Consider the following 23,812-nt stretch of genomic DNA (forward strand, 5'->3'; position numbering starts at 1 on the left):
TCTGTCCCTCTTTCTGTCTATGTCTATCTGTTTGTCTGTCCGTACTCACTCTATCACTATCTGTGTGTGTGTGTGTGTGTGTGTGTGTGTGTGTGTGTGTGTGTGTGTGTGTGTGTGTGTACTCCCTGGTTGAGGAGATGTAACCTCATGTTTTGTCCACAGAAACCAACAGGAGAGATCAGAGTCAGAGATTCTCAGTGGTCAGTCTTCCCAGAGTCATCAAACAGACCTGGACTCCATATTCAGTGTATGTGGTCCTGTTATGTACATTTGTTTTTGTTGACCTCAAGTAAAGTTGATCTGTCAATTATTCATTAATGTGTTAATGAGGAAGCATTTCTTCTCTTGCTTAACTTATTTACTTGATTTATTTCAGTTGCTTGAAGAGAAAATTATGACATTTGTGAAGAACGAGCTGAAGATGTTCAAGAGGATTCTTAGTCCAGAACTCCCAGAAGGCTTTGAGAGTCAGAAGCAGGATAAGGAAGTGGTGGATGCTGAAGATGAGAAGCAGGAGAGCAGTGCCAGAGAGGGGGCTCTGAAGATCACACTGCACGTCCTGAGGAAAATGAACCAGAAGGAGCTCGCTGACACACTGGAGAAACGTAAGATCTGTCTGCCTCGTGTTGAATGCTGTTTTATAACATTTAAAAGCTGTAGCTAAAGTACAGCTAAAGTAGCTGTGTAACTCAATGATATTGTAGCAGCCTTAACACAACACCTAGTGACCTCATCAAGTAGCAGCAGGGATGTGTTGTGTTGATTAATTTAGAGAGAGAGAGAGAGAGAGAGAGACAACATTAATAATACCATCAATAATACCAATAATAATATATTCAGTCACACCTGTCTGTAATGCATTATGAAAACATTTATACAGTCAGTTAAGAGAATAAATGATTATAATTAAAATTGTATAACAGTCCTACAATACTGTAGGCATTAAAACAGACGTAATATTATTAATATCCTCTGTGTTATTTCTAGATTCAAATGAGCTTGCTGTGATTTGCCAACGTGAACTCAAATCTAATCTAAAGAAGAAGTTTCAATGTGTATTTGAGGGGATCGCTAAACAAGGAAACCCAACACTTCTCAATAAGATCTACACAGAGCTCTACATCACAGAGGGTGGAACAGGAGAGGTCAATAATGAACATGAGCTGAGACAGATTGAGACAACAACCAGGAAACAAGCAAGACCAGAGACTGCAGTCAAATGTAACGACATCTTCAAACCCTTAACTGGACAAGACAAACGTATCAGAACTGTGCTGACAAAGGGAGTCGCTGGCATTGGAAAAACAGTCTCTGTGCAGAAGTTCATTCTGGATTGGGCTGAAGGAAAAGCAAATCAGGATGTCCAATTTGTATTTTCATTCCCTTTCCGGGAGCTGAATTTGATGAAAGAGGACAAAAACACTTTCATTGAACTTCTCAATCACTTCTCAATGGAAACCAAACAATCAGGAATCTCCATCTACAACAAGTACAAAGTTCTGTTCATCTTTGATGGTCTGGATGAGTGCCGACTGCCCCTAGACTTCCAGAAGAACAAGATCTGTTGGGACGTCACAGAGTCAACCTCAGTGGATGTTCTGCTGACAAATCTCATCAAGGGAAATCTGCTTCCCTCTGCTCTCCTCTGGATAACTTCCCGGCCTGCAGCAGCCAATAAGATCCCTTCAGGGTGTGTTGACCAGGTGACAGAGGTACGAGGGTTCAACGACCCACAGAAGGAGGAGTACTTCAGGAAGAGATTCAGGGATGAGGACCTGGCCAACAGAATCATCTCACACATAAAGACATCAAGGAGCCTCCACATCATGTGCCACATTCCAGTCTTCTGTTGGATTTCTGCAACAGTCCTTGAACACATGCTGAAACATAAGAGAGAAGAGATGCCCAAGACTCTGACTGAGATGTACACACACCTTGTGGTGTTTCATACCAAACAGAAGAATGAAAAGTATCTTGGGAAAGAAGAGACAGGTCCACACTGGAATAAAGAGAGCATTCTGTCACTGGGAAAACTGGCTTTTCAACAGCTTGTGAATGGCAATCTGATTTTCTATGAAGAAGACCTGAAAGAGGCTGGCATTGATGTCAATGAAGCCTCAGTGTACTCAGGATTGTGCACACAGTTCTTTCAAGAGGAATGTGGGCTGTACCAGAACAAGGTGTACTGCTTTGTTCATCTGAGCATTCAGGAGTTTCTGGCTGCTGTATATGTGTTCCTCTCATTCATCAACAACAATGAGAATCTAATGGACAAACTGAAAACAAAAGACAAGCCTGAAGTTACTTTCTACAAGAGTGCTGTGGATAAAGCCTTACAAAGTGAGACGGGAAACCTGGACCTGTTCCTCCGCTTCCTTCTGGGCCTCTCACTGGAGTCCAATCAGAAGCACTTACGAGGTCTACTGACAAAGACAAGAAGCAGCTCAAAGAGCCATGAAGAAACAGTCAAGTACATCAAGAAGAAGATCAGGGAGAATCCCTCTCCAGAGAAGAGCATCAATCTGTTCCACTGTCTGAATGAACTGAATGACCATTCTCTAGTGGAGGAGATCCAAAGCTTCCTGAGCTCAGGAAGTCTCTCAAAACCCAACCTGTCACCTGCACAGTGGTCAGCTCTGGTCTTTGTGTTGCTGACTTCAGAAAAGGAGCTGGATGTGTTTGACCTGAAGAAATACTCCAGATCAGAGGAAGGTCTTCTGAGGCTGCTGCCAGTGGTCAAAGCCTCCAGAGCTGTTCTGTGAGTACATAAAATGACATTTAAGAACTTATCATCAGGAAGAAATATTCAGTTTAGAGAAAAATATGTATTATAATATGTATACAATATTATGTTGAATAACATATTGAATCAGATATTCAATCTATTATAACAATATGACCATACAATTCTAGGAGACGGAAGATGAATCATCTATATGTTGTTTGAGAGAATAAACCAAATGCCATTGTCCTTCTACACTACTCGTTAAATTAACAGTATGTTTGTGAAGTCATGATGATCTCTTTGTCAGGCTGTCAGGCTGTGGAGTCACAGAGGAAGGCTGTGCTTCTCTGGTCTCAGCTCTGAGGTCAAACCCCTCACACCTGAGAGAGCTGGACCTGAGTAAAAATGACCTGAGTGATTCAGGAGTGAAGCTGCTCTCTGCTGGACTGGGGAATCCCCACTGTAAACTGGAGACTCTGAGGTCAGTATTCCTGTAGTTGGTCAACAAGTAATAACTGTTCACCAGATCCACATGTGTTTACCAGACACACATAGTCCACACCATATGTGTTTGGACAGTGAAGCTTACAGTTTTCATTTTGGTGATATGCTCCAGCATGTTGGATTTGAGATCGAATGTTTCATATTAGGTGACAGTACAGAATGTCACCTTTATTTTGAGAGTATTCATGTTTTACCATTTAGAAATGAAAGAATTGTATGTATATACAGTGGCTTGCTAAAGTATTCACCCCCTTGGCATTTTTCCTATTTTGTTGCCTACTTGGTTAAATAAAGGTGAAATAAATCAAATAAAACAACCTGTAATTAAAATAGATGTTTGGGGGGTCTATCATTCTGTATCATTTGATGTACACAACATGCCTACCACTTTGAAGATGCAAAATATTTTAATTGTGAAACAAACAAGAAATAAGAAAAAAAGAGAACTTGACCATGCTTAACGATTCACTCCCCCAAAGACAATACTTTGTATAGCCACCTTTTGCAATTAGTAAAGCTGCTAGTCTCTTGGGGAATGTCTCTATAAGCTTGGCACGTCTAGCCACTGGGATTTTCGCCCATTTTTCAAGGCAAAACTGCTCAAGCTCCTTCAAGTTGGATGGGTTCCACTGGTGTACAGCAATCTGTAAGTCATTCCACAGATTCTCAATTGGATTGAGGTCTATGCTTTGACTTGACCATTCCAAGACATTTACATTTTTCCCCTTAAACCACTCGAGTGTTGCTTTAGCGGTCTCTAAATCTCTGGAAGTCTGAAACAGGTTTCCCTCAAGAATTTCCCTGTATTTAGCCCCATCCATCATTCCTTCAAATCTGACCAGTTTCCCAGTGCCTGCCGATGAAAAACATCCCCACAGCATGATGCTGCTGGGGATGGTGTTCTCGGGGTCATCAGAGGTGTTGGGTTTGCGCCAGACATAGTGTTTTCTTTGATGGCCAAAAAGCAGAAGTTTAGTCTCATCTGAGCAGAGTACCTTCTTCCATATGTTTGGGGAGTCTGCCACATGCCTTTTGGTGAACACCAAACGTGTTTGCTTATTTTTTTCTTTAAGCAATGGCTTTTTTTCTGGCCACTCTTCCGTAAAGCCCAGCTCTGTGGAGTGTACGGCTTAAAGTGGTCCTATGGACAGATACTCCAATCTCTGCTGTGGAGCTTTGCAGCTCTTTCAGGGTAATCTTTGCCTCTCTGATTAACCTCTTACATCTAGATATGCCGCTAGCGGAACGCCTCGCCAATATCCAATGATAGAGCGTGGCGCGAATTACAAAGTCCTCAAAAATCCCAAAACTTCAATTTTTCAAACATATGACTATTTTATACCATTTTAAAGACAAGACTCTCCTTTATCTAACCACATTGTCCGATTTCAAAAAGGCTTTACAATGAAAGAAAAACATTAGATTATGTCAGGAGAGTACCCAGCCAGAAATAATCACACAAACATTTTTCAAGCTAGCATATAATGTCACAAAAACCCAAACCACAGCTAAATGCAGCACTAACCTTTGATGATCTTCATCAGATGACACTCCTAGGACATTATGTTATACAATACATGCATGTTTTGTTCAATCAAGTTCATATTTATATAAAAAAAGCAGCTTTTTACATTAGCATGTGACGTTCAGAACTAGCATACCCACCGAACACTTCCGGTGAATTTACTAAATTACTCACAATAAAAGTTCACAAAAAACATAACAATTATTTTAAGAATTATAGATACAGAACTCCTTTATGCAATCGCTTGGTCCGATTTTAAAATAGCTTTTCGGTGAAAGCACATTTTGCAATATTCTGAGTAGATAGCCCGGCCATCATGGCTAGCTATTTTGACACCCACCAAGTTTGGCACTCACCAAACTCAGATTTACTATAAGAAAAATTGGATTACCTTTGCTGTTCTTCGTCAGAATGCACTCCCAGGACTTCTACTTCAACACCCAATGTTGTTTTGGTTCCAAATAATTCATAGTTATATCCAAATTGCTGCGTTTTGTTCTTGCGTTCAAGACACTATCCGAAGGGTGAAGCGCCGGCGCATATCGTGACAAAAATTTTCAAAATATTCCATTACCGTTCTTCGAAGCATGTCAAACGCTGTTTAAAATCAATTTTTATGCGATTTTTCTTGTAAAATAGCGATAATATTCCGACCGGGAGACCTGTCAGTGTTTTCGTTCAAACACTGACAGTTGAAAATGGAGTCTTCACATGCATGCGCGCGCCCGTGTCATTGTTCTCAGAGCGACCACTTTCCAAATGCCCTACTGTTTTTCGCCCAGGGACTGCAGAGTCATCATTACCCTGTTCTGGCGAGCCTATGGGAGCCTTAGAAAGTGTCACGTTACAGCAGAGATCCTCTATTTTCCATAAAGAGGCTATAGAAGGACAAGAAATGGTCAGAGAGGGCACTTCCTGTATGGAATCTTCTCAGGTTTTGGCCTGCCATATGAGTTCTGTTATACTCACAGACACCATTCAAACAGTTTTAGAAACTTTAGGGTGTTTTCTATCCACATCTACTAATTATATGCATATTCTAGTTTCTGGGCAGGAGTAATAACCAGATTAAATCGGTTACATTTTTTATCCGGCCGTTTAAATACTGCCCCCTATCCTAAACAGGTTAATGCCCCCCTTGCCTGGTCTGTGAGTTTTGGTGGGCGGCCCTCTCTTGGCAGGTTTGTTGTGGTGCCATATTCTTTCCATTTTTTAATAATGGATTTAATGGTGCTCCGTGGGATGTTCAAAGTTTCTGATATTTTTTTATAACCCAACCCTGATCTGTACTTCTCCACAACTTTGTCCCTGACCTGTTTGGAGAGCTCCTTGGTCTTCATGGTGCCGCTTGCTTGGTGGTGCCCCTTGCTTAGTGGTGTTGCAGACTCTGGGTCCTTTCAGACCAGGTGTATATATACTGAGATCATGTGACAGATCATGTGACACTTAGATTGCACACATGTGGAGTTTATTTAACTAATGATATGACTTCTGAAGGTAATTGGTTGCACCAGATATTATTTATGGGCTTCATAGCAAAGGGGGTGAATACATATGCACGCACCACTTTTCTGTTTTTAACTTTATTTTTTAAACAAGTAATTTTTTTTTTTTCTCTTGACCAATTTGGACTATTTTGTGTTTGTCCATTACATGAAATCCAAATAAAATCAATTTAAATTACATGTTGTAATGCAACAAAATGGTAAAAACACCAAGGGGGATGAATACATTTGCAAGGCACTGTAGTTCTACCATTTGAAGAAGTCTTAATTATTTGGACAAATTCACTTATATTATATTAAAGTAGCCATAAGTTTAGTATTTGGTCCCATATTCCATGCCTGCAGTGATTACATCAAGCTTGTGATTCTACTAACTTGTTGAATGCATTTGCAGTTTGTCTTGGTTGTGTTTTGGATTATGTTTTTCCTAATAGAAACAGATTGGTGAATAATGTCCTGTCATTTTGGAGTCACTTCACTTGTATTGTCAGTAAGAATAAGAATGAATCGAGAAAGATGATGAATGAGAAAGTTACAGAGGCACAAGGATCATACCCCCTCTGTTATTGGTAATGGTGAGAGGTTAGCATGTTTTGTTGTAGTCTCTGTTATTGGTAATGGTGAGAGGTTAGCATGTTTTGTTGTAGCCTCTGTTATTGGTAATGGTGAGAGGTTTGCATGTTTTGTTACATTTACATTTTTACATTTAAGTCATTTAGCAGACGCTCTTATCCAGAGCGACTTACAAATTGGTGCATTCACCTATAATATCCAGTTGAACAAACACTTTACAATAGTGCATCTAAATCCTTTAAAGGGGGGGGTTAGAAGGATTACTTTATCCTATCCCAGGTATTCCTTAAAGAGGTGGGGTTTCAGGTGTCTCCGGAAGGTGGTGATTGACTCCGCTGTCCTGGCATCGTGAGGGAGATTGTTCCACCATTGGGGTGCCAGAGCGGCGAACAGTTTTGACTGGGCTGAGCGGGAACTGTGCTTCCTCAGAGGTAGGGAGGCGAGCAGGCCAGAGGTGGATGAACGCAGTGCCCTTGTTTGGGTGTAGGGCCTGATCAGAGCCTGAAGGTACGGAGGTGCCGTTCCCCTCACAGCTCCATAGGCAAGCACCATGGTCTTGTAGCGGATGCGAGCTTCAACTGGAAGCCAGTGGAGAGAGCGGAGGAGCGGGGTGACGTGAGAGAACTTGGGAAGGTTGAACACCAGACGGGCTGCGGCGTTCTGGATGAGTTGTAGGGGTTTGATGGCACAGGCAGGGAGCCCAGCCAACAGCGAGTTGCAGTAATCCAGACGGGAGATGACAAGTGCCTGGATTAGGACCTGCGCCGCTTCCTGTGTGAGGCAGGGTCGTACTCTGCGAATGTTGTAGAGCATGAACCTACAGGATCGGGTCACCGCCTTGATGTTAGTGGAGAACGACAGGGTGTTGTCCAGGATCACGCCAAGGTTCTTAGCACTCTGGGAGGAGGACACAAGGGAGTTGTCAACCGTGATGGCGAGATCATGGAACGGGCAGTCCTTCCCCGGGAGGAAGAGCAGCTCCGTCTTGCCGAGGTTCAGCTTGAGGTGGTGATCCGTCATCCACACTGATATGTCTGCCAGACATGCAGAGATGCGATTCGCCACCTGGTTGTCAGAAGGGGGAAAGGAGAAGATTAATTGTGTGTCGTCTGCATAGCAATGATAGGAGAGACCGTGTGAGGATATGACAGAGCCAAGTGACTTGGTGTATAGCGAGAATAGGAGAGGGCCTAGAACAGAGCCCTGGGGGACACCAGTGGTGAGAGCACGTGGTGCGGAGACAGCTTCTCGCCACGCCACCTGGTAGGAGCGACCTGTCAGGTAGGACGCAATCCAAGCGTGGGCCGCGCCGGAGATGCCCAGCTCGGAGAGGGTGGAGAGGAGGATCTGATGGTTCACAGTATCAAAGGCAGCAGATAGGTCTAGAAGGATGAGAGCAGAGGAGAGAGAGTTAGCTTTAGCAGTGCGGAGAGCCTCCGTGACACAGAGAAGAGCAGTCTCAGTTGAATGCCCAGTCTTGAAACCTGACTGATTAGGATCAAGAAGGTCGTTCTGAGAGAGATAGCAGGAGAGCTGGCCAAGGACGGCACGTTCAAGAGTTTTGGAGAGAAAAGAAAGAAGGGATACTGGTCTGTAGTTGTTGACATCGGAGGGATCGAGTGTAGGTTTTTTCAGAAGGGGTGCGACTCTCGCTCTCTTGAAGACGGAAGGGACGTAGCCAGCGGTCAAGGATGAGTTGATGAGCGAGGTGAGGTAGGGGAGAAGGTCTCCGGAAATGGTCTGGAGAAGAGAGGAGGGGATAGGGTCAAGTGGGCAGGTTGTTGGGCGGCCGGCCGTCACAAGACGCGAGATTTCATCTGGAGAGAGAGGGGAGAAAGAGGTCAAAGCACAGGGTAGGGCAGTGTGAGCAGGACCAGCGGTATCGCTTGACTTAGCAAACGAGGATCGGATGTCGTCAACCTTCTTTTCAAAATGGTTGACGAAGTCATCCGCAGTGAGGGAGGAGGGGGGGGGGGGGGGGGGGGAGGAGGATTCAGGAGGGAGGAGAAGGTAGCAAAGAGCATCCTAGGGTTAGAGGCAGATGCTTGGAATTTAGAGTGGTAGAAAGTGGCTTTAGCAGCAGAGACAGAAGAGGAAAATGTAGAGAGGAGGGAGTGAAAGGATGCGAGGTCCGCAGGGAGGCGAGTTTTCCTCCATTTCCGCTCGGCTGCCCGGAGCCCTGTTCTGTGAGCTCGCAGTGAGTCGTCGAGCCACGGAGCAGGAGGGGAGGACCGAGCCGGCCTGGAGGATAGGGGACAGAGAAAATCGAAGGATGCAGAGAGGGAGGAGAGGAGGGTTGAGGAGGCAAAATCAGGAGATAGGTTGGAGAAGGTTTGAGCAGAGGGAAGAGATGATAGGATGGAAGAGGAGAGAGTAGCAGGAGAGAGAGAGCGAAGGTTGGGACGGCGCAATACCATCCGAGTAGGGGCAGAGTGAGAAGTTTTTGATGAGAGCGAGAGGGAAAAGGATACAAGGTAGTGGTCGGAGACTTGGAGAGGAGTTGCAATGAGATTAGTGGAAGAACAGCATCTAGTGAAGATGAGGTCAAGCGTATTGCCTGCCTTGTGAGTAGGGGGGGAAGGTGAGAGGGTGAGGTCAAAAGAGGAGAGGAGTGGAAAGAAGGAGGCAGAGAGGAATGAGTCGAAGGTAGACGTGGGGAGGTTAAAGTCACCCAGAACTGTGAGAGGTGAGCCATCCTCAGGGAAGGAACTTATCAAGGCGTCAAGCTCATTGATGAACTCTCCAAGGGAACCTGGAGGGCGATAAATGATGAGGATGTTAAGCTTGAAAGGGCTGGTAACTGTGACAGCATGGAATTCAAATGAGGAGATAGACAGATGGGTCAGGGGAGAAAGAGAGAATGTCCACTTGGGAGAGATGAGGATTCCAGTGCCACCACCCCGCTGGCTCGATGCTCTAGGGGTATGCGAGAACACGTGGCCAGACGAGGAGAGAGCAGTAGGAGTAGCAGTGTTATCTGTGGTGATCCATGTTTCCGTCAGCGCCAGGAAGTCTAGGGACTGGAGGGTAGCATAGGCTGAGATGAACTCAGCCTTGTTGGCCGCAGACCGGCAGTTCCAGAGGCTGCCGGAGACCTGGAACTCCACGTGGGTCGTGCGCGCTGGGACCACCAGGTTAGAGTGGCAGCGGCCACGCGGTGTGAAGCGTTTGTATGGCCTGTGCAGAGTGGAGAGAACAGGAATAGACAGACACATAGTTGACAAGCTACAGAAGAGGCTACGCTAATGCAAAGGAGATTGGAATGACAAGTGGACTACACGTCTCGAATGTTCAGAAAGTTAAGCTTACGTTGCAGAAAATCTATTGACTAAAATGACGAAAATGATACAGTACTGCTGGCTGGTGGAGTAGGCTAGCTAGCAGTGGCTGCGTTGTTGACTTTGTTTGACCGTGTAGCTGGCTAGGTGTAGCTGGCTAGGTGACCTCGATAGTTTCAGTACTACACCTTGTCATGATACAAAAGCAACTTTGTAGCTAGCTAACATAACACTAATCAAGACGTTCCTTTGTAATGTATTTTAGTTTCTACAGTGTTACTAGTTGGCTGGGTTAGGAAAAATGGCGTCGCGGGGGACGGCAATAGCTGGCTAGCTAACCTCGGTAATTACTAAACTACACAATTATCAGGCTATGACAAAGACAACTATGTAGCGAGCTAGCCAACACTGCACTAGTCAAATCGTTCCGTTGTAAAGTATTGGTATCTACAGCGCTGCTAGTCGGTAACGGTTGGCTAGCTGTTGGCTAGCTAGCTAGCAGTGGATTAGTGATGACTAGGTGTGTTGACTACGTCTGGCGTCGCGGCTGGCTACTTACTAATAATTACTCTAAACTACACAATTATCTTAGATGCAAAGACAACTAAGTAGCTGGCTCACTAACACTACTAACACTACACTAGTCAAGTCGTTCCGTTGTAATGTAATAGATAGTGCAGCTAGTCGGTGGAAGTTGGCTGGTTGGCTAGCTAGCAGTGTTGACTAGCTAGCTAGCTAGCAGTGATGACTACGTTAGGAGGACGAAGATAGCTAACTTCGATAATTACTCTAAGCTACACGATTATCTTTGATACAAAGACGGCTATGTAGCTAGCTAAGAAAAGAATTGCTCGGATCAAACAAATCAAACCGTTGTAATGTAGTGAAGTGTAATATTACCTGTGGAGTGAAGCGTAGTGCGAGTGCGAGTGCTCGCAAATCAAATGATTTGTTGTAGCCTCTGTTATTGGTAATGGTGAGAGGTTAGCATGTTTTGTTGTAGCCTCTGTTATTGGTAATGGTGAGAGGTAAGCATGTTTTGTTGTAGTCTCTGTTATTGGTAATGGTGAGAGGTTAGCATGTTTTGTTGTGTCTCTGTTATTGGTAATGGTGAGAGGTTAGCATGTTTTGTTGTAGCCTCTGTTATTGGTAATGGTGAGAGGTTAGCATGTTTTGTTGTAGCCTCTGTTATTGGTAATGGTGAGAGGTTAGCATGTTTTGTTGTGTCCTCTGTTATTGGTAATGGTGAGAGGTTAGCATGTTTTGTTGTAGCCTCTGTTATTGGTAATGGTGAGAGGTTAGCATGTTTTGTTGTAGCCTCTGTTATTGGTAATGGTGAGAGGTTAGCATGTTTTGTTGTAGCCTCTGTTATTGGTAATGGTGAGAGGTTAGCATGTTTTGTTGTATCCTCTGTTATTGGTAATGGTGAGAGGTTAGCACGTTTTGTTGTAGTCTCTGTTATTGGTAGTGGTGAGAGGTTAGCATGTTTTGTTGTAGCCTCCTATGTTATTGGTAATGGTGAGAGATTAGCATGTTTTGTTGTAGTCTCTGTTATTGGTAATGGTGAGAGGTTAGCACATTTTGTTGTAGCCTCTGTTATTGGTAATGGTGAGAGGTTAGCATGTTTTGTTGTAGTCTCTGTTATTGGTAATGGTGAGAGGTTAGCATGTTTTGTTGTAGCCTCTGTTATTGGTAGTGGTGAGAGGTTAGCATGTTTTGTTGTAGCCTCTGTTATTGGTAATAGTGAGAGGTTAGCATGTTTTGTTGTAGCCTCTGTTATTAGTAATGGTGAGAGGTTAGCATGTTTTGTTGTAGCCTCCTCTATTATTAGTAATGGTGAGAGATTAGCATGTTTTGTTGTAGCCTCTGTTATTGGTAATGGTGAGAGGTTAGCATGTTTTGTTGTAGTCTCTGTTATTGGTAATGGTGAGAGGTTAGCATGTTTTGTTGTATCCTCTGTTATTGGTAATGGTGAGAGGTTAGCATGTTTTGTTGTAGCCTCTGTTATTGGTAGTGGTGAGAGGTTAGCATGTTTTGTTGTAGCCTCTGTTATTGGTAATGGTGAGAGGTTAGCATGTTTTGTTGTAGCCTCCTCTGTTATTGGTAATGGTGAGAGGTTAGCATGTTTTGTTGTAGCCTCTCTTATTGGTAATGGTGAGAGGTTAGCATGTTTTGTTGTAGCCTCTGTTATTGGTAATGGTGAGAGATTAGCATGTTTTGTTGTAGCCTCTGTTATTGGTAATGGTGAGAGGTTAGCATGTTTTGTTGTAGCCTCTGTTATTGGTAATGGTGAGAGGTTAGCATGTTTTGTTGTAGCCTCTGTTATTGGTAATGGTGAGAGGTTAGCATGTTTTGTTGTGTCCTCTGTTATTGGTAATGGTGAGAGGTTAGCATGTTTTGTTGTAGCCTCTGTTATTGGTAATGGTGAGAGATTAGCATGTTTTGTTGTAGCCTCTGTTATTGGTAATGGTGAGAGGTTAGCATGTTTTGTTGTAGCCTCTGTTATTGGTAATGGTGAGAGGTTAGCATGTTTTGTTGTATCCTCTGTTATTGGTAATGGTGAGAGGTTAGCATGTTTTGTTGTAGTCTCTGTTATTGGTAGTGGTGAGAGGTTAGCATGTTTTGTTGTAGCCTCTGTTATTGGTAATGGTGAGAGGTTAGCATGTTTTGTTGTAGCCTCCTATGTTATTGGTAATGGTGAGAGATTAGCATGTTTTGTTGTAGTCTCTGTTATTGGTAATGGTGAGAGGTTAGCACGTTTTGTTGTAGCCTCTGTTATTGGTAATGGTGAGAGGTTAGCATGTTTTGTTGTAGTCTCTGTTATTGGTAATGGTGAGAGGTTAGCATGTTTTGTTGTAGCCTCTGTTATTGGTAGTGGTGAGAGGTTAGCATGTTTTGTTGTAGCCTCTGTTTATGGTAATGGTGAGAGGTTAGCATGTTTTGTTGTAGCCTCTGTTATTAGTAATGGTGAGAGGTTAGCATGTTTTGTTGTAGCCTCCTCTATTATTAGTAATGGTGAGAGGTTAGCATGTTTTGTTGTAGCCTCTGTTATTGGTAATGGTGAGAGATTAGCATGTTTTGTTGTAGCCTCTGTTATTGGTAATGGTGAGAGGTTAGCATGTTTTGTTGTAGTCTCTGTTATTGGTAATGGTGAGAGGTTAGCATGTTTTGTTGTATCCTCTGTTATTGGTAATATTGAGAGGTTAGCATGTTTTGTTGTAGCCTCTGTTATTGGTAATGGTGAGAGGTTAGCATGTTTTTTTGTAGCCTCTGTAATTGGTAATGGTGAGAGGTTAGCACGTTTTGTTGTAGCCTCTGTTATTGGTAATGGTGAGAGGTTAGCATGTTTTGTTGTAGCCTCTGTTATTGGTAGTGGTGAGAGGTGAGCATGTTTTGTTGTAGCCTCTGTTATTGGTAATGGTGAGAGGTTAGCATGTTTTGTTGTAGCCTCCTCTGTTATTGGTAATGGTGAGAGGTTAGCATGTTTTGCTGTAGCCTCTGTTATTGGTAATAGTGAGAGGTTAGCATGTTTTGTTGTAGCCTCTGTTATTGGTAATGGTGAGAGGTTAGCATGTTTTATTGTAGCCTCTGTTATTGGTAATGGTGAGAGGTTAGCATGTTTTGTTGTAGCCTCTGTAATTGGTAGTGGTGAGAGGTTAGCATGTTTTGTTGTAGCCTCTGTTATTGGTAATGGTGAGAGGTTAGCATGTTTTGTTGTAGCCTCTGTTATTGGTAATGGTGAGAGGTTAGCATGTTTTGTTGTATCCTCTGTTATTGGTAATGGTGAGAGGTTAGCATGTTTTGTTGTATCCTCTGTTATTGGTAATGGTGATAGGTTAGCATGTTTTGTTGTATCCTCTGTTATTGGTAATGGTGAGAGGTTAGCATGTTTTGTTGTATCTTCTGTTATTGGTAATGGTGAGAGGTTAGCATGTTTTGTTGTAGTCTCTGTTATTGGTAATGGTTAGAGGTTAGCATGTTTTGTTGTAGTCTCTGTTATTGGTAATGGTGAGAGGTTAGCATGTTTTGTTGTAGCCTCTGTTATTGGTAATGGTGAGAGGTTAGCATGTTTTGTTGTAGCCTCTGTTATTGGTAATGGTGAGAGGTTAGCATGTTTTGTTGTGGCCTTTCTCACTCGTTCTGATTCATGATTTATTCATGATTTTTCTTAATCATGGCATCATCATAATTAAATGTTTAATTGTGATACACATACAGTTGAAGTCGGAAGTGTACATACACTTAGGTTTTAGTCATTAAAACGTGTTTTTGAACCTCTCCACAAATTTCTTGTTAACGAACTATAGTTTTAGCAGGTCGGTTAGGACATCTACTCTGTGCATGACACAAGTATTTTTTGAAACAATTGTTTGCAGACAGATTATTTCACTTATAATTCACTGTATCACAATTCCAGTGGGTCAGAAGTTTACATACACTAAGTTGACTGTGCCTTTAAACAGCATGGAAAATTCCAGAAAATTTTGTTATGGCTTTAGAAGCATCTGGTAGGCTAATTGACATCATTTGGATGTATTTCAAGGCCTACCTTCAAACTCAGTGCCTCTTTGCTTGACATCATGGGAAAATGAAAAGAAATCAACCAAGATCTCAGAAAAAAACTGTAGACCTCCACAAGTCTGGTTCATCCTTGGGAACAATTTCCAAACGCCTGAAGGTAACACGTTCATCTGTTCAAACAATAGTACGCAAGTCTAAACACCATGGGACCACACAGCTGCCATTCCGCTCAGGAAGGAGACGCGTTCTGTCTCCTAGAGATGAATTTACTTTGGTGCAAATCAATCCCAGAACAACAGCAACGGACCTTGTGAAGATGTTGGAGGAAACAGGTACAAAAGTATCTATATCCACAGTAAAACGAGTCCTATATCGACATAATCTGAAAGGTTGCTCAGCAAGGAAAAAGCCACTGCTCCAAAACCACCATAAAAAAAGCCAGATTACGGTTTGCAACTGCACATGGGGACAAAGATGGTACTTTTTGGAGAAATGTCCTCTGGTCAGATGAAACAATACAAGAACTGTTTGTCCATAATGACCATCGTTATGTTTGGAGGAAAAAGGGGGAGGCTTGCAAGCCAAAGAACACCATCCCAACCGTGAAGCCCGGGGGTGGCAGCATCATGTTGTGGGGGTGTTTTGCTGCAGGAGGGACTGGTGCACTTCTCAAAATAGATGGCATCATGAGGGAGGAAAATGATGTGGATATATTGATGCAACATCTCAAGACATCAGTCAGGAAGTTAAAACTTGGTCACAAATGGGTCTTCCAAATGGACAATGACCCCAACGATACTTCCAAAGTTGTGGCAAAATGGATTAAGGACAACAAAGTCAAGGTATTGGAGTGGCCATCACAAAGCCCTGACCTCAATCCTATTGAAAATTTGTGGGCAGAACTGAAAAAGCGTGTGCGAGCAAGAGGCCTACAAACCTGACTCAGTTACACCAGCTCTGTCAGGAGGAATGGGCCAAAATTCACCCAACTTATTGTGGGAAGCTTGTGGAAGACTACCCGAAACGTTTAACCCAAGTTAAACCATTTAAAGGCAATGCTACCAAATACTTATTGAGTGTATGTAAACTTCTGACCCACTGGGAATGTGATGAAAGAAATAAAAGCTGAAATTAATCATTCTCTCTACTATTATTCTGACATTTCACATTCTTAAAATAATTTGGTGATCCTAACTGACCTAAGACAGGTGATTTTTACTAGGATTAAATGTCAGGAATTGTAAAAATTGAGTTTAAATATATTTGGCTAAGGTGTATGTAAACTTCTGACTTCAACTGTATGTATTAAAATACCCTCAAATATCTACTGTCACCTCACATGAAACATTTGATCTGAAATCCAAAATGTTGGAGTATAGAGCCACATTTAAAATGTTATCTTCACTGTCAAAATAGCTATGGTGTGGACTGTATACTCAATACAATCTAAATCTGATACCTCACTGTCTGTCTTTTGACTGATACTGCTTTTAAACTGGTCTGGTCAGTCTACTCAAATATTTGTACTATACATGTTTCTATCTGCAGGAAATACTTTGATCATTTGTCATTTTTAATGATGATACATTAATTTACGAATAGATATGGAAGGTTTCAGGACACTGATATCTGAATATGTTGAAAAATTATACTGCCACTATTTTCAACACCAAAGCATAGCAGTGTGATTTTAATATGATTTGACTCTTTGCAGGCTGTCAGGCTGTGGAGTCACAGAGGAAGGCTGTGATTCTCTGGTCTCAGCTCTGAGGTCAAACCCCTCACACCTGAGAGAGCTGGACCTGAGTAACAATGACCTGAAGGATTCAGGAGTGGAGCTGCTCTCTGCTGGACTGGGGAATCCCCACTGTAAACTGGAGACTCTGAGGTCAGTATTCCTGTAGTTGGTCAACAAGTGATAACTGTTCACCAGATCCACATGTGTTTACCAGACACACATAGTCCACACCATATGTTTGGACAGTGAAGCTTACAGTTTTAAATGTGGTGCTATGCTCCAGCATTTTGGATTTGAGATGTTTCATATTAGGTGACAGTACAGAACGTCACCTTTAATTTGAGGGTATTTTCATACATAGCTGTGTTACTGTTAAGAAAGGAAAGCACTTTATGTATCTAGTTCTCCCATTTGAAAAAGTTGTACATATTCAGACAAATTCACTTATATTGTATTAAAGTAGCCATAAGTTTAGTATTTAGTCCCATGTTCCATGCCTGCAGTGATTACATCAAGCTTGTGATTCTACAAACTTCTTGAATGCATTTGCAGTTTGTCTTGGTTGTGTTTTGGATGTTTTTCCTAATAGAAACTGAATGGTGATTAATGTCCTGTCATTTTGGAGTCACTTCATTTGTATTGTCAGTAAGAATAGAAGATGTTTCAGCACACTTCTACATTCATGTGGATGCTACCATGATTATGAATAATCATGAATGAATCGTTAATGAGGATGAATGAGAAAGTTACAGAGGCACAAAGATCAGACCCCTCTGTTATTGGTGTTATTCTGTATACTTCTGGCCCTTCTTTGGACACTGTGTTAACTAACCTCCAGACGAGCTTCAATGCCATACAGCTCTCCTTCCGTGGCCTCCAACTGCTCTTAAATACAAGTAAAACTAAATGCATGCTCTTCAACCGATCGCTGCCTGCACCTGCCCGCCTGTCCAGCATCACTACTCTGGACGGTTCTGACTTAGAATTTGTGGACAACTACAAATACCTAGGTGTCTGGTTAGACTGTAAACTCTCCTTCCAGACTCACCATAATCATCTCCAATCCAAAGTTAAATCTAGAATTGGCTTCCTATTTCACAACATAGCATCCTTCACTCATGCTGCCAAACATACCCTTATAAAACTGACCATCCTACCGATCCTCGACTTCGGCGATGTCATTTACAAAATAGCCTCCAATACCCTACTCAATAAATTGGATGCAGTCTATCACAGTGCCATCTGTTTGGTCACCAAAGCCCCATATACAGTGGGGGAAAAAGGTATTTGATCCCCTGCTGATTTTGTACGTTTGCCCACTGACAAAGAAAGGATCAGTCTATAATTTTAATGGTAGGTTTATTTGAACAGTGAGAGACAGAATAACTACAAAAACATCCAGAAAAACTCATGTCAGAAATGTTATAAATTGATTTGCATTTTAATGAGGGAAATAAGTATTTGACCCCCTCTCAATCAGAAAGATTTCTGGCTCCCAGTGTCTTTTCTACAGGTAACGAGCTGAGATTAGGAGCACACTCTTAAAGGGAGAACCAAAGCCCCATATAGTACTACCCACCACTGCGACCTGTACGCTCTCGTTGTCTGGCCCTCGCTTCATACTCGTCGCCAAACCCACTGGCTCCAGGTCATCTACAAGACCCTGCTAGGTAAAGTCCCCCCTTATCTCCGCTCACTGGTCACCATAGCAGCACCCACCTGTAGCACGCGCTCCAGCAGGTATATCTCTCTGGTCACCCCTAAAGCCAATTCCTCCTTCGGCCGCCTCTTCTTCCAGTTCTCTGCTGCCAATGACTGGAACGAACTACAAAAATCTCTAAAACTGGAAACACTTATCTCCCTCTCTAGCTTTAAGCACCAGCTGTCAGAGCAGCTCACAGATTACTGCACCTGTACATAGCCCATCTATAATTTAGCCCAACTACCTCTTCCCCTACTGTAATTATTTATTTAGCTCCTTTGCACCCCATTATTTCTACTTTGCACTTTCTTCCACTGCATATCTACCATTCCAGTGTTTTACTTGCTATATTGTATTTACTTTGCCACCATGGCCTTTTTTTGCCTTTACCTCCCTTATTTCACTTCATTTGCTCACATTGTATATAGACTTATTTTTCTACTGTATTATTGACTGTATGTTTGTGTAATACCCTTGTTTGAACCAAGTTTTGAGTATATTTGTTATAATTAATTGGTTTTATATTTAAAAGATGATTGAATTGCTCCTAAACTGTAATGTTGTTAATGCATTATGCTTTTTGAAGAAATATTTATTTAATGTATAAGTGAATAGTTTGTTTTACTTTGAAGTTTAAGTTTTGACCAATAAGGTCGCTTGTTAAGTTGTGGCCAATGGGAGTTGACCTGGTTAACGGGAGGGAAAAAGACGTTGATGAAAGGATGGTCGTTTTACCTCAGGACGGTTGGTGAAGAAAAATTATAAAAGAAGACGACAGAACTACAACAAAACCCATAGCTACTAAGACATGAAGGGAAATACATGTTTTATTTAATAAAAGAGTTGTTATAATTTAGTTAAAACTTAGTAAAGACTGAAGCTACCGTCTCGTCGTGGAGGTATTAGCCAGCTAGAGGTTAGCCTAGCATCGTGTGACACCGGGAGATAATTGCTTGGGAAGCTTAACGAGTTCGTGTTGCCATGGGGATATCGGTTACTAAGGAGGACTGTCTGCATGGGTAGCTGTGTTGCCATGGGGATATCGGTTACTAAGGAGGACTGTCTGCATGGGTAGCTGTGTTGCCATGGGGATATCGGTTACTAAGGAGGACTGTCTGCATGGGTTGCTGTGCTGCCTTGGACTTGGTGAGGAAACCTGCATGGAACTGCCATACTTCGCTGAGGGAATATCTACCAAGTCGTGAGTAACCACAATGTGAGGTGCTTCATTTGGACACGGGTTGTGCACAACTCATTGGGGTTTATTATTATTTTATTTCTTTTAAAATAAAGGTGAAATAAATAAATTAATTGGTAATGGTGAGAGGTTAGCATGTTTTGTTGTATCCTCTGTTATTGGTAATGGTGAGAGGTTAGCATGTTTTGTTGTATCCTCTGTTATTGGTAATGGTGAGAGGTTAGCATGTTTTGTTGTAGTCTCTGTTATTGGTAATGGTGAGAGGTTAGCATGTTTTGTTGTAGCCTCTGTTATTGGTAATGGTGAGAGGTTAGCATGTTTTGTTGTATCCTCTGTTATTGGTAATGGTGAGAGGTTAGCATGTTTTGTTGTAGCCTCTGTTATTGGTAATGGTGAGAGGTTAGCATGTTTTGTTGTAGCCTCTGTTATTGGTAATGGTGAGAAGTAGCATGTTTTGTTGTAGCCTCTAACTTTCTCACTCATTATTATTCATGATTCATTCATGATTTGTATTAATCATGTTATCATCAGGGTTCATTTAGTAGTGTTTAGAAACATGTTATCTACTCACTTAGACAGAAAATTATCCAGTCATCATCCACCATTTTATTATTGGGCAAAACAAACTGCAAATGTGACCAACTAGTTTACAACCAAACACTAATCTTTTGACTGCTTTAATACACTATGAGTGAATTGGTCAGAAAACATATGACTTCTTTAAATAGGGGGACTAGATGCATAAAGTGCTTTTATTTTCTAAATGGTGAAACAGATATGTATGAAAATATCCTCAAATAAAAGGTGACATTATATACTGTCACCTCATATGAAACATTTGATCTGAAATCCAAAATGTTGGAGTACAGAGCCACATTTAAAATGTTATCTTCACTGTCAAAATAGATATGGTGTGGACTGTATGCTCAATACAATCTAAATCTGATACCTCACTGTCTTTTGACTGATACTGCTTTTAAACTGGTCTGGTCAGTCTACTCAAATATTTGTACTATACATGTTTCTATCTGCAGGCAAAACGTTGATAATTTGTAATTTATAATATGATACATTCATTTCTGAATAGATATCGCAGGTTTCATGACTGATATATCTGAATATGTTGAAGAAATATACTGCTACTATTTTCACCACCAAAGAATAGCAGTGTGATTTTAATATGATTTGACTCTTTGCAGGCTGTCAGGCTGTCTAGTCACAGAGGAAGGCTGTGCTTCTCTGGTCTCAGCTCTGAGGTCAAACCCCTCACACCTGAGAGAGCTGGATCTGAGTAACAATGACCTGAAGGATTCAGGAGTGGAGCTGCTCTCTGCTGTACTGGAGGATCCCCACTGCAGACTGGAGACTCTGAGGTCAGTATTCCTGTAGTTGGTCAACAAGTGTTTTGTTGTATCCTCTGTTATTGGTAATGGTGAGAGGTTAGCATGTTTTGTTGTAGCCTCTGTTATTGGTAATGGTGAGAGGTTAGCATGTTTTGTTGTAGCCTCTGTTATTGGTAATGGTGAGAGGTTAGCATGTTTTGTTGTAGCCTCTGTTATTGGTAATGGTGAGAGGTTAGCATGTTTTGTTGTAACCTCTGTTATTGGTAATGGTGAGAGGTTAGCATGTTTTGTTGTAGCCTCTAACTTTCTCTCTCATTATTATTCATGATTCATTCATGATTTGTATTAATCATGTTATCATCAGGATTCATTTAGTAGTGTTTAGAAACATGTTATCTACTCACTTAGACAGAAAATTATCCAGTCATCATCCACCATTTTATTATTGGGCAAAACAAACTGCAAATGTGACAAACTAGTTTACAACCAAACACTAATCTTTTGACTGTTTTAATACACTATGAGTGAATTGGTCAGAAAACATATGACTTCTTTAAATGGGGGGACTAGATGCATAAAGTGCTTTTATTTTTCTAAATGGTGAAACAGATATGTATGAAAATATCCTCAAATAAAAGGTGACATTATATACTGTCACCTCATATGAAACATTTGATCTGAAATCCAAAATGTTGGAGTTTAGAGCCACATTTAAAATGTTATCTTCACTGTCAAAATATATATGGTGTGGACTGTATACTCAATACAATCTAAATCTGATACCTCACTGTCTGTCTTTTGACTGATACTGCTTTTAAACTGGTCTGGTCAGTCTACTCAAATATTCGTCTATACATTTTTCTATCTACAAGTAATATGATAATTTAAAATAAAGATACATTAATTGATGAATAGATTTGGCAGGTTTCAGGACACTGATGTATCTGAATATGATGAAAAAATATACTGCCACTATTTTCACCACCAAAGCATAGCAGTGTGATTTTAATATGATTTGACTCTTTGCAGGCTGTCAGGCTGTCTAGTCACAGAGGAAGGCTGTGCTTCTCTGGTCTCAGCTCTGAGGTCAAACCCCTCACACCTGAGAGAGCTGGACCTGAGCTACAATCACCCAGGAGACTCAGGAGTCAGACTGCTCTCTGCTGGACTGGAGGATCCACACTGCAGACTGGAGAAACTCAAGTATGTGGAGGGTTTATGTCAATGTTCATATCAGACATGTTTGACTTTTCAGGCTGGTTAAGACAAACATTCTGACCACCACTTGGACAAAGGTGTGTGTGTGTGTGTGTGTGTGTGTGTGTGTGTGTGTGTGTGTGTGTGTGTGTGTGTGTGTGTGTGTGTGTGTGTGTGTGTGTGTGTGTGTGTGTGTGTGTGTGTGTGTGTGTGAGTTCAGGTGTATCCCTCAATGACTGTCTGTTCTTCTGCTTACCGCTACAGTGTGGAACATGGTGGAGAGAACACAATGAAACCTGGGCTTAGAAAATGTGTGTTGACTGCTGTGAAGAATATGACTAAGAATACGTCTTAATTCAAGTTAAGTCAAAGACCACCATCATTACTGACTTGGTCATATTAAATATCATCTGTAGTTCTACAGAAGCACAAATCAGGGACACCAACGTTTACAAAGAGTTGATGTGTGTGTGTGTGTGTGTGTGTGTGTGTGTGTGTGTGTAATTATTGTGAATAAGTGTGTTTTATATTACCATACAGTATAACATATGATCATTCAACAAGTCTCAAGTTACCTTAACTTCTCCTTTTGATACCTAGAAACATCTACATTAAATGAATTAGTGAAAAGTGAGTTAACATTCTAATGTGAATGATGATGATTTCTAATATTGTGTCTGGTTTCATCCATCAGATGTCTGTGATCTCACACTGGACCTAAACACAGTAAACAGACTCCTCTCTCTGTCTGAGGAGAACAGAAAGGTGACATGGAGGAGAGAGAAGCAGCCGTATCCTGATCACCCAGAGAGATTTGAGGACTGTGTCCAGGTGCTGTGTAGAGAGGGTCTGACTGGGCGCTGTTACTGGGAGGTAGAGTGGAGTGGGAGTGGGGGGGCTGATATAGCAGTGACATATAAAGGAATCAGCAGGAGAGGAGGGGGTGATGACTGTTGGCTTGGATGCAATGACAAGTCCTGGAGTCTGTTCTGCTCTGACAACAGATACTCTGCCAGGCATAATAATAACTCCACTACCATAGACGTCCTCCCCTCCTCCAGCTCCCACAGAGTAGGAGTGTATCTGGACTGGTCAGCCGGCACTCTGTCCTTCTATAGAGCCTCCTCTGACACACTGACCCACCTGATCACATTCACCTCCACATTCACTGAGCCCCTCTATCCAGGATTTGGGGTTTATTATGGTGGCGACTCAGTGTCCCTGAAATAATAACTGGACACACACACACACACACACACACACACACACACACACACACACACACACACACACACACACACACACACACACACACACACACACTGGACACACACACACACACTGGACACACACACACACACACACTGGACACACACACACACACACTGGACACACACACACACACACTGGACACACACACAAACACACACACACACACAAACACACACACACACACTGGACACACACTGAACACACACTGAACACACACACACACACACTGAACACACACACACACACACACACACACACACACACACTGGACACACACACACACACACACACACTGGACACACACACACACACACTGGACACACACACACACACACACTGGACACACACACACACACACTGGACACACACACACACACACACTGGACACACACACACACACACTGGACACACACACACACACACTGGACACACACACAAACACACACACACACACAAACACACACACACACACTGGACACACACTGAACACACACTGAACACACACACACACACTGAACACACACACACACACACACACTGAACACACACACACTCAACACACACACACTGAACACACACAAACTGGACACAAAATGGACACACACACTCAACACACACCGGACACACAAACACACACACACACACACACACACACACACACACACTGGACACAAAATAGACACACACACTCTCAACACACACACTGAACAAACACACACAAACACATTCTG

General features: G+C 42.1%; 1 protein-coding gene across 1 annotated transcript; it reads left to right on the forward strand.

Moving 5' to 3' along the window:
* Positions 1-385: 385 nt before the first annotated feature.
* LOC115149618 (NLR family CARD domain-containing protein 3-like) lies at positions 386-22,997 on the forward strand (the record flags this gene model as incomplete). Its single annotated transcript, XM_029692569.1, has 5 exons — positions 386-605; positions 988-2,758; positions 16,346-16,519; positions 20,469-20,589; positions 22,515-22,997. Coding segments are annotated over 5 exons (2,769 nt in total), but the record flags the coding sequence as incomplete, so codon positions are not given.
* Between the last annotated feature and the right edge of the window lie 815 nt (positions 22,998-23,812).

This window comes from Salmo trutta, chromosome 15 (assembly GCF_901001165.1).
Source record: "Salmo trutta chromosome 15, fSalTru1.1, whole genome shotgun sequence".
NCBI lineage: Eukaryota > Metazoa > Chordata > Actinopteri > Salmoniformes > Salmonidae > Salmo > Salmo trutta.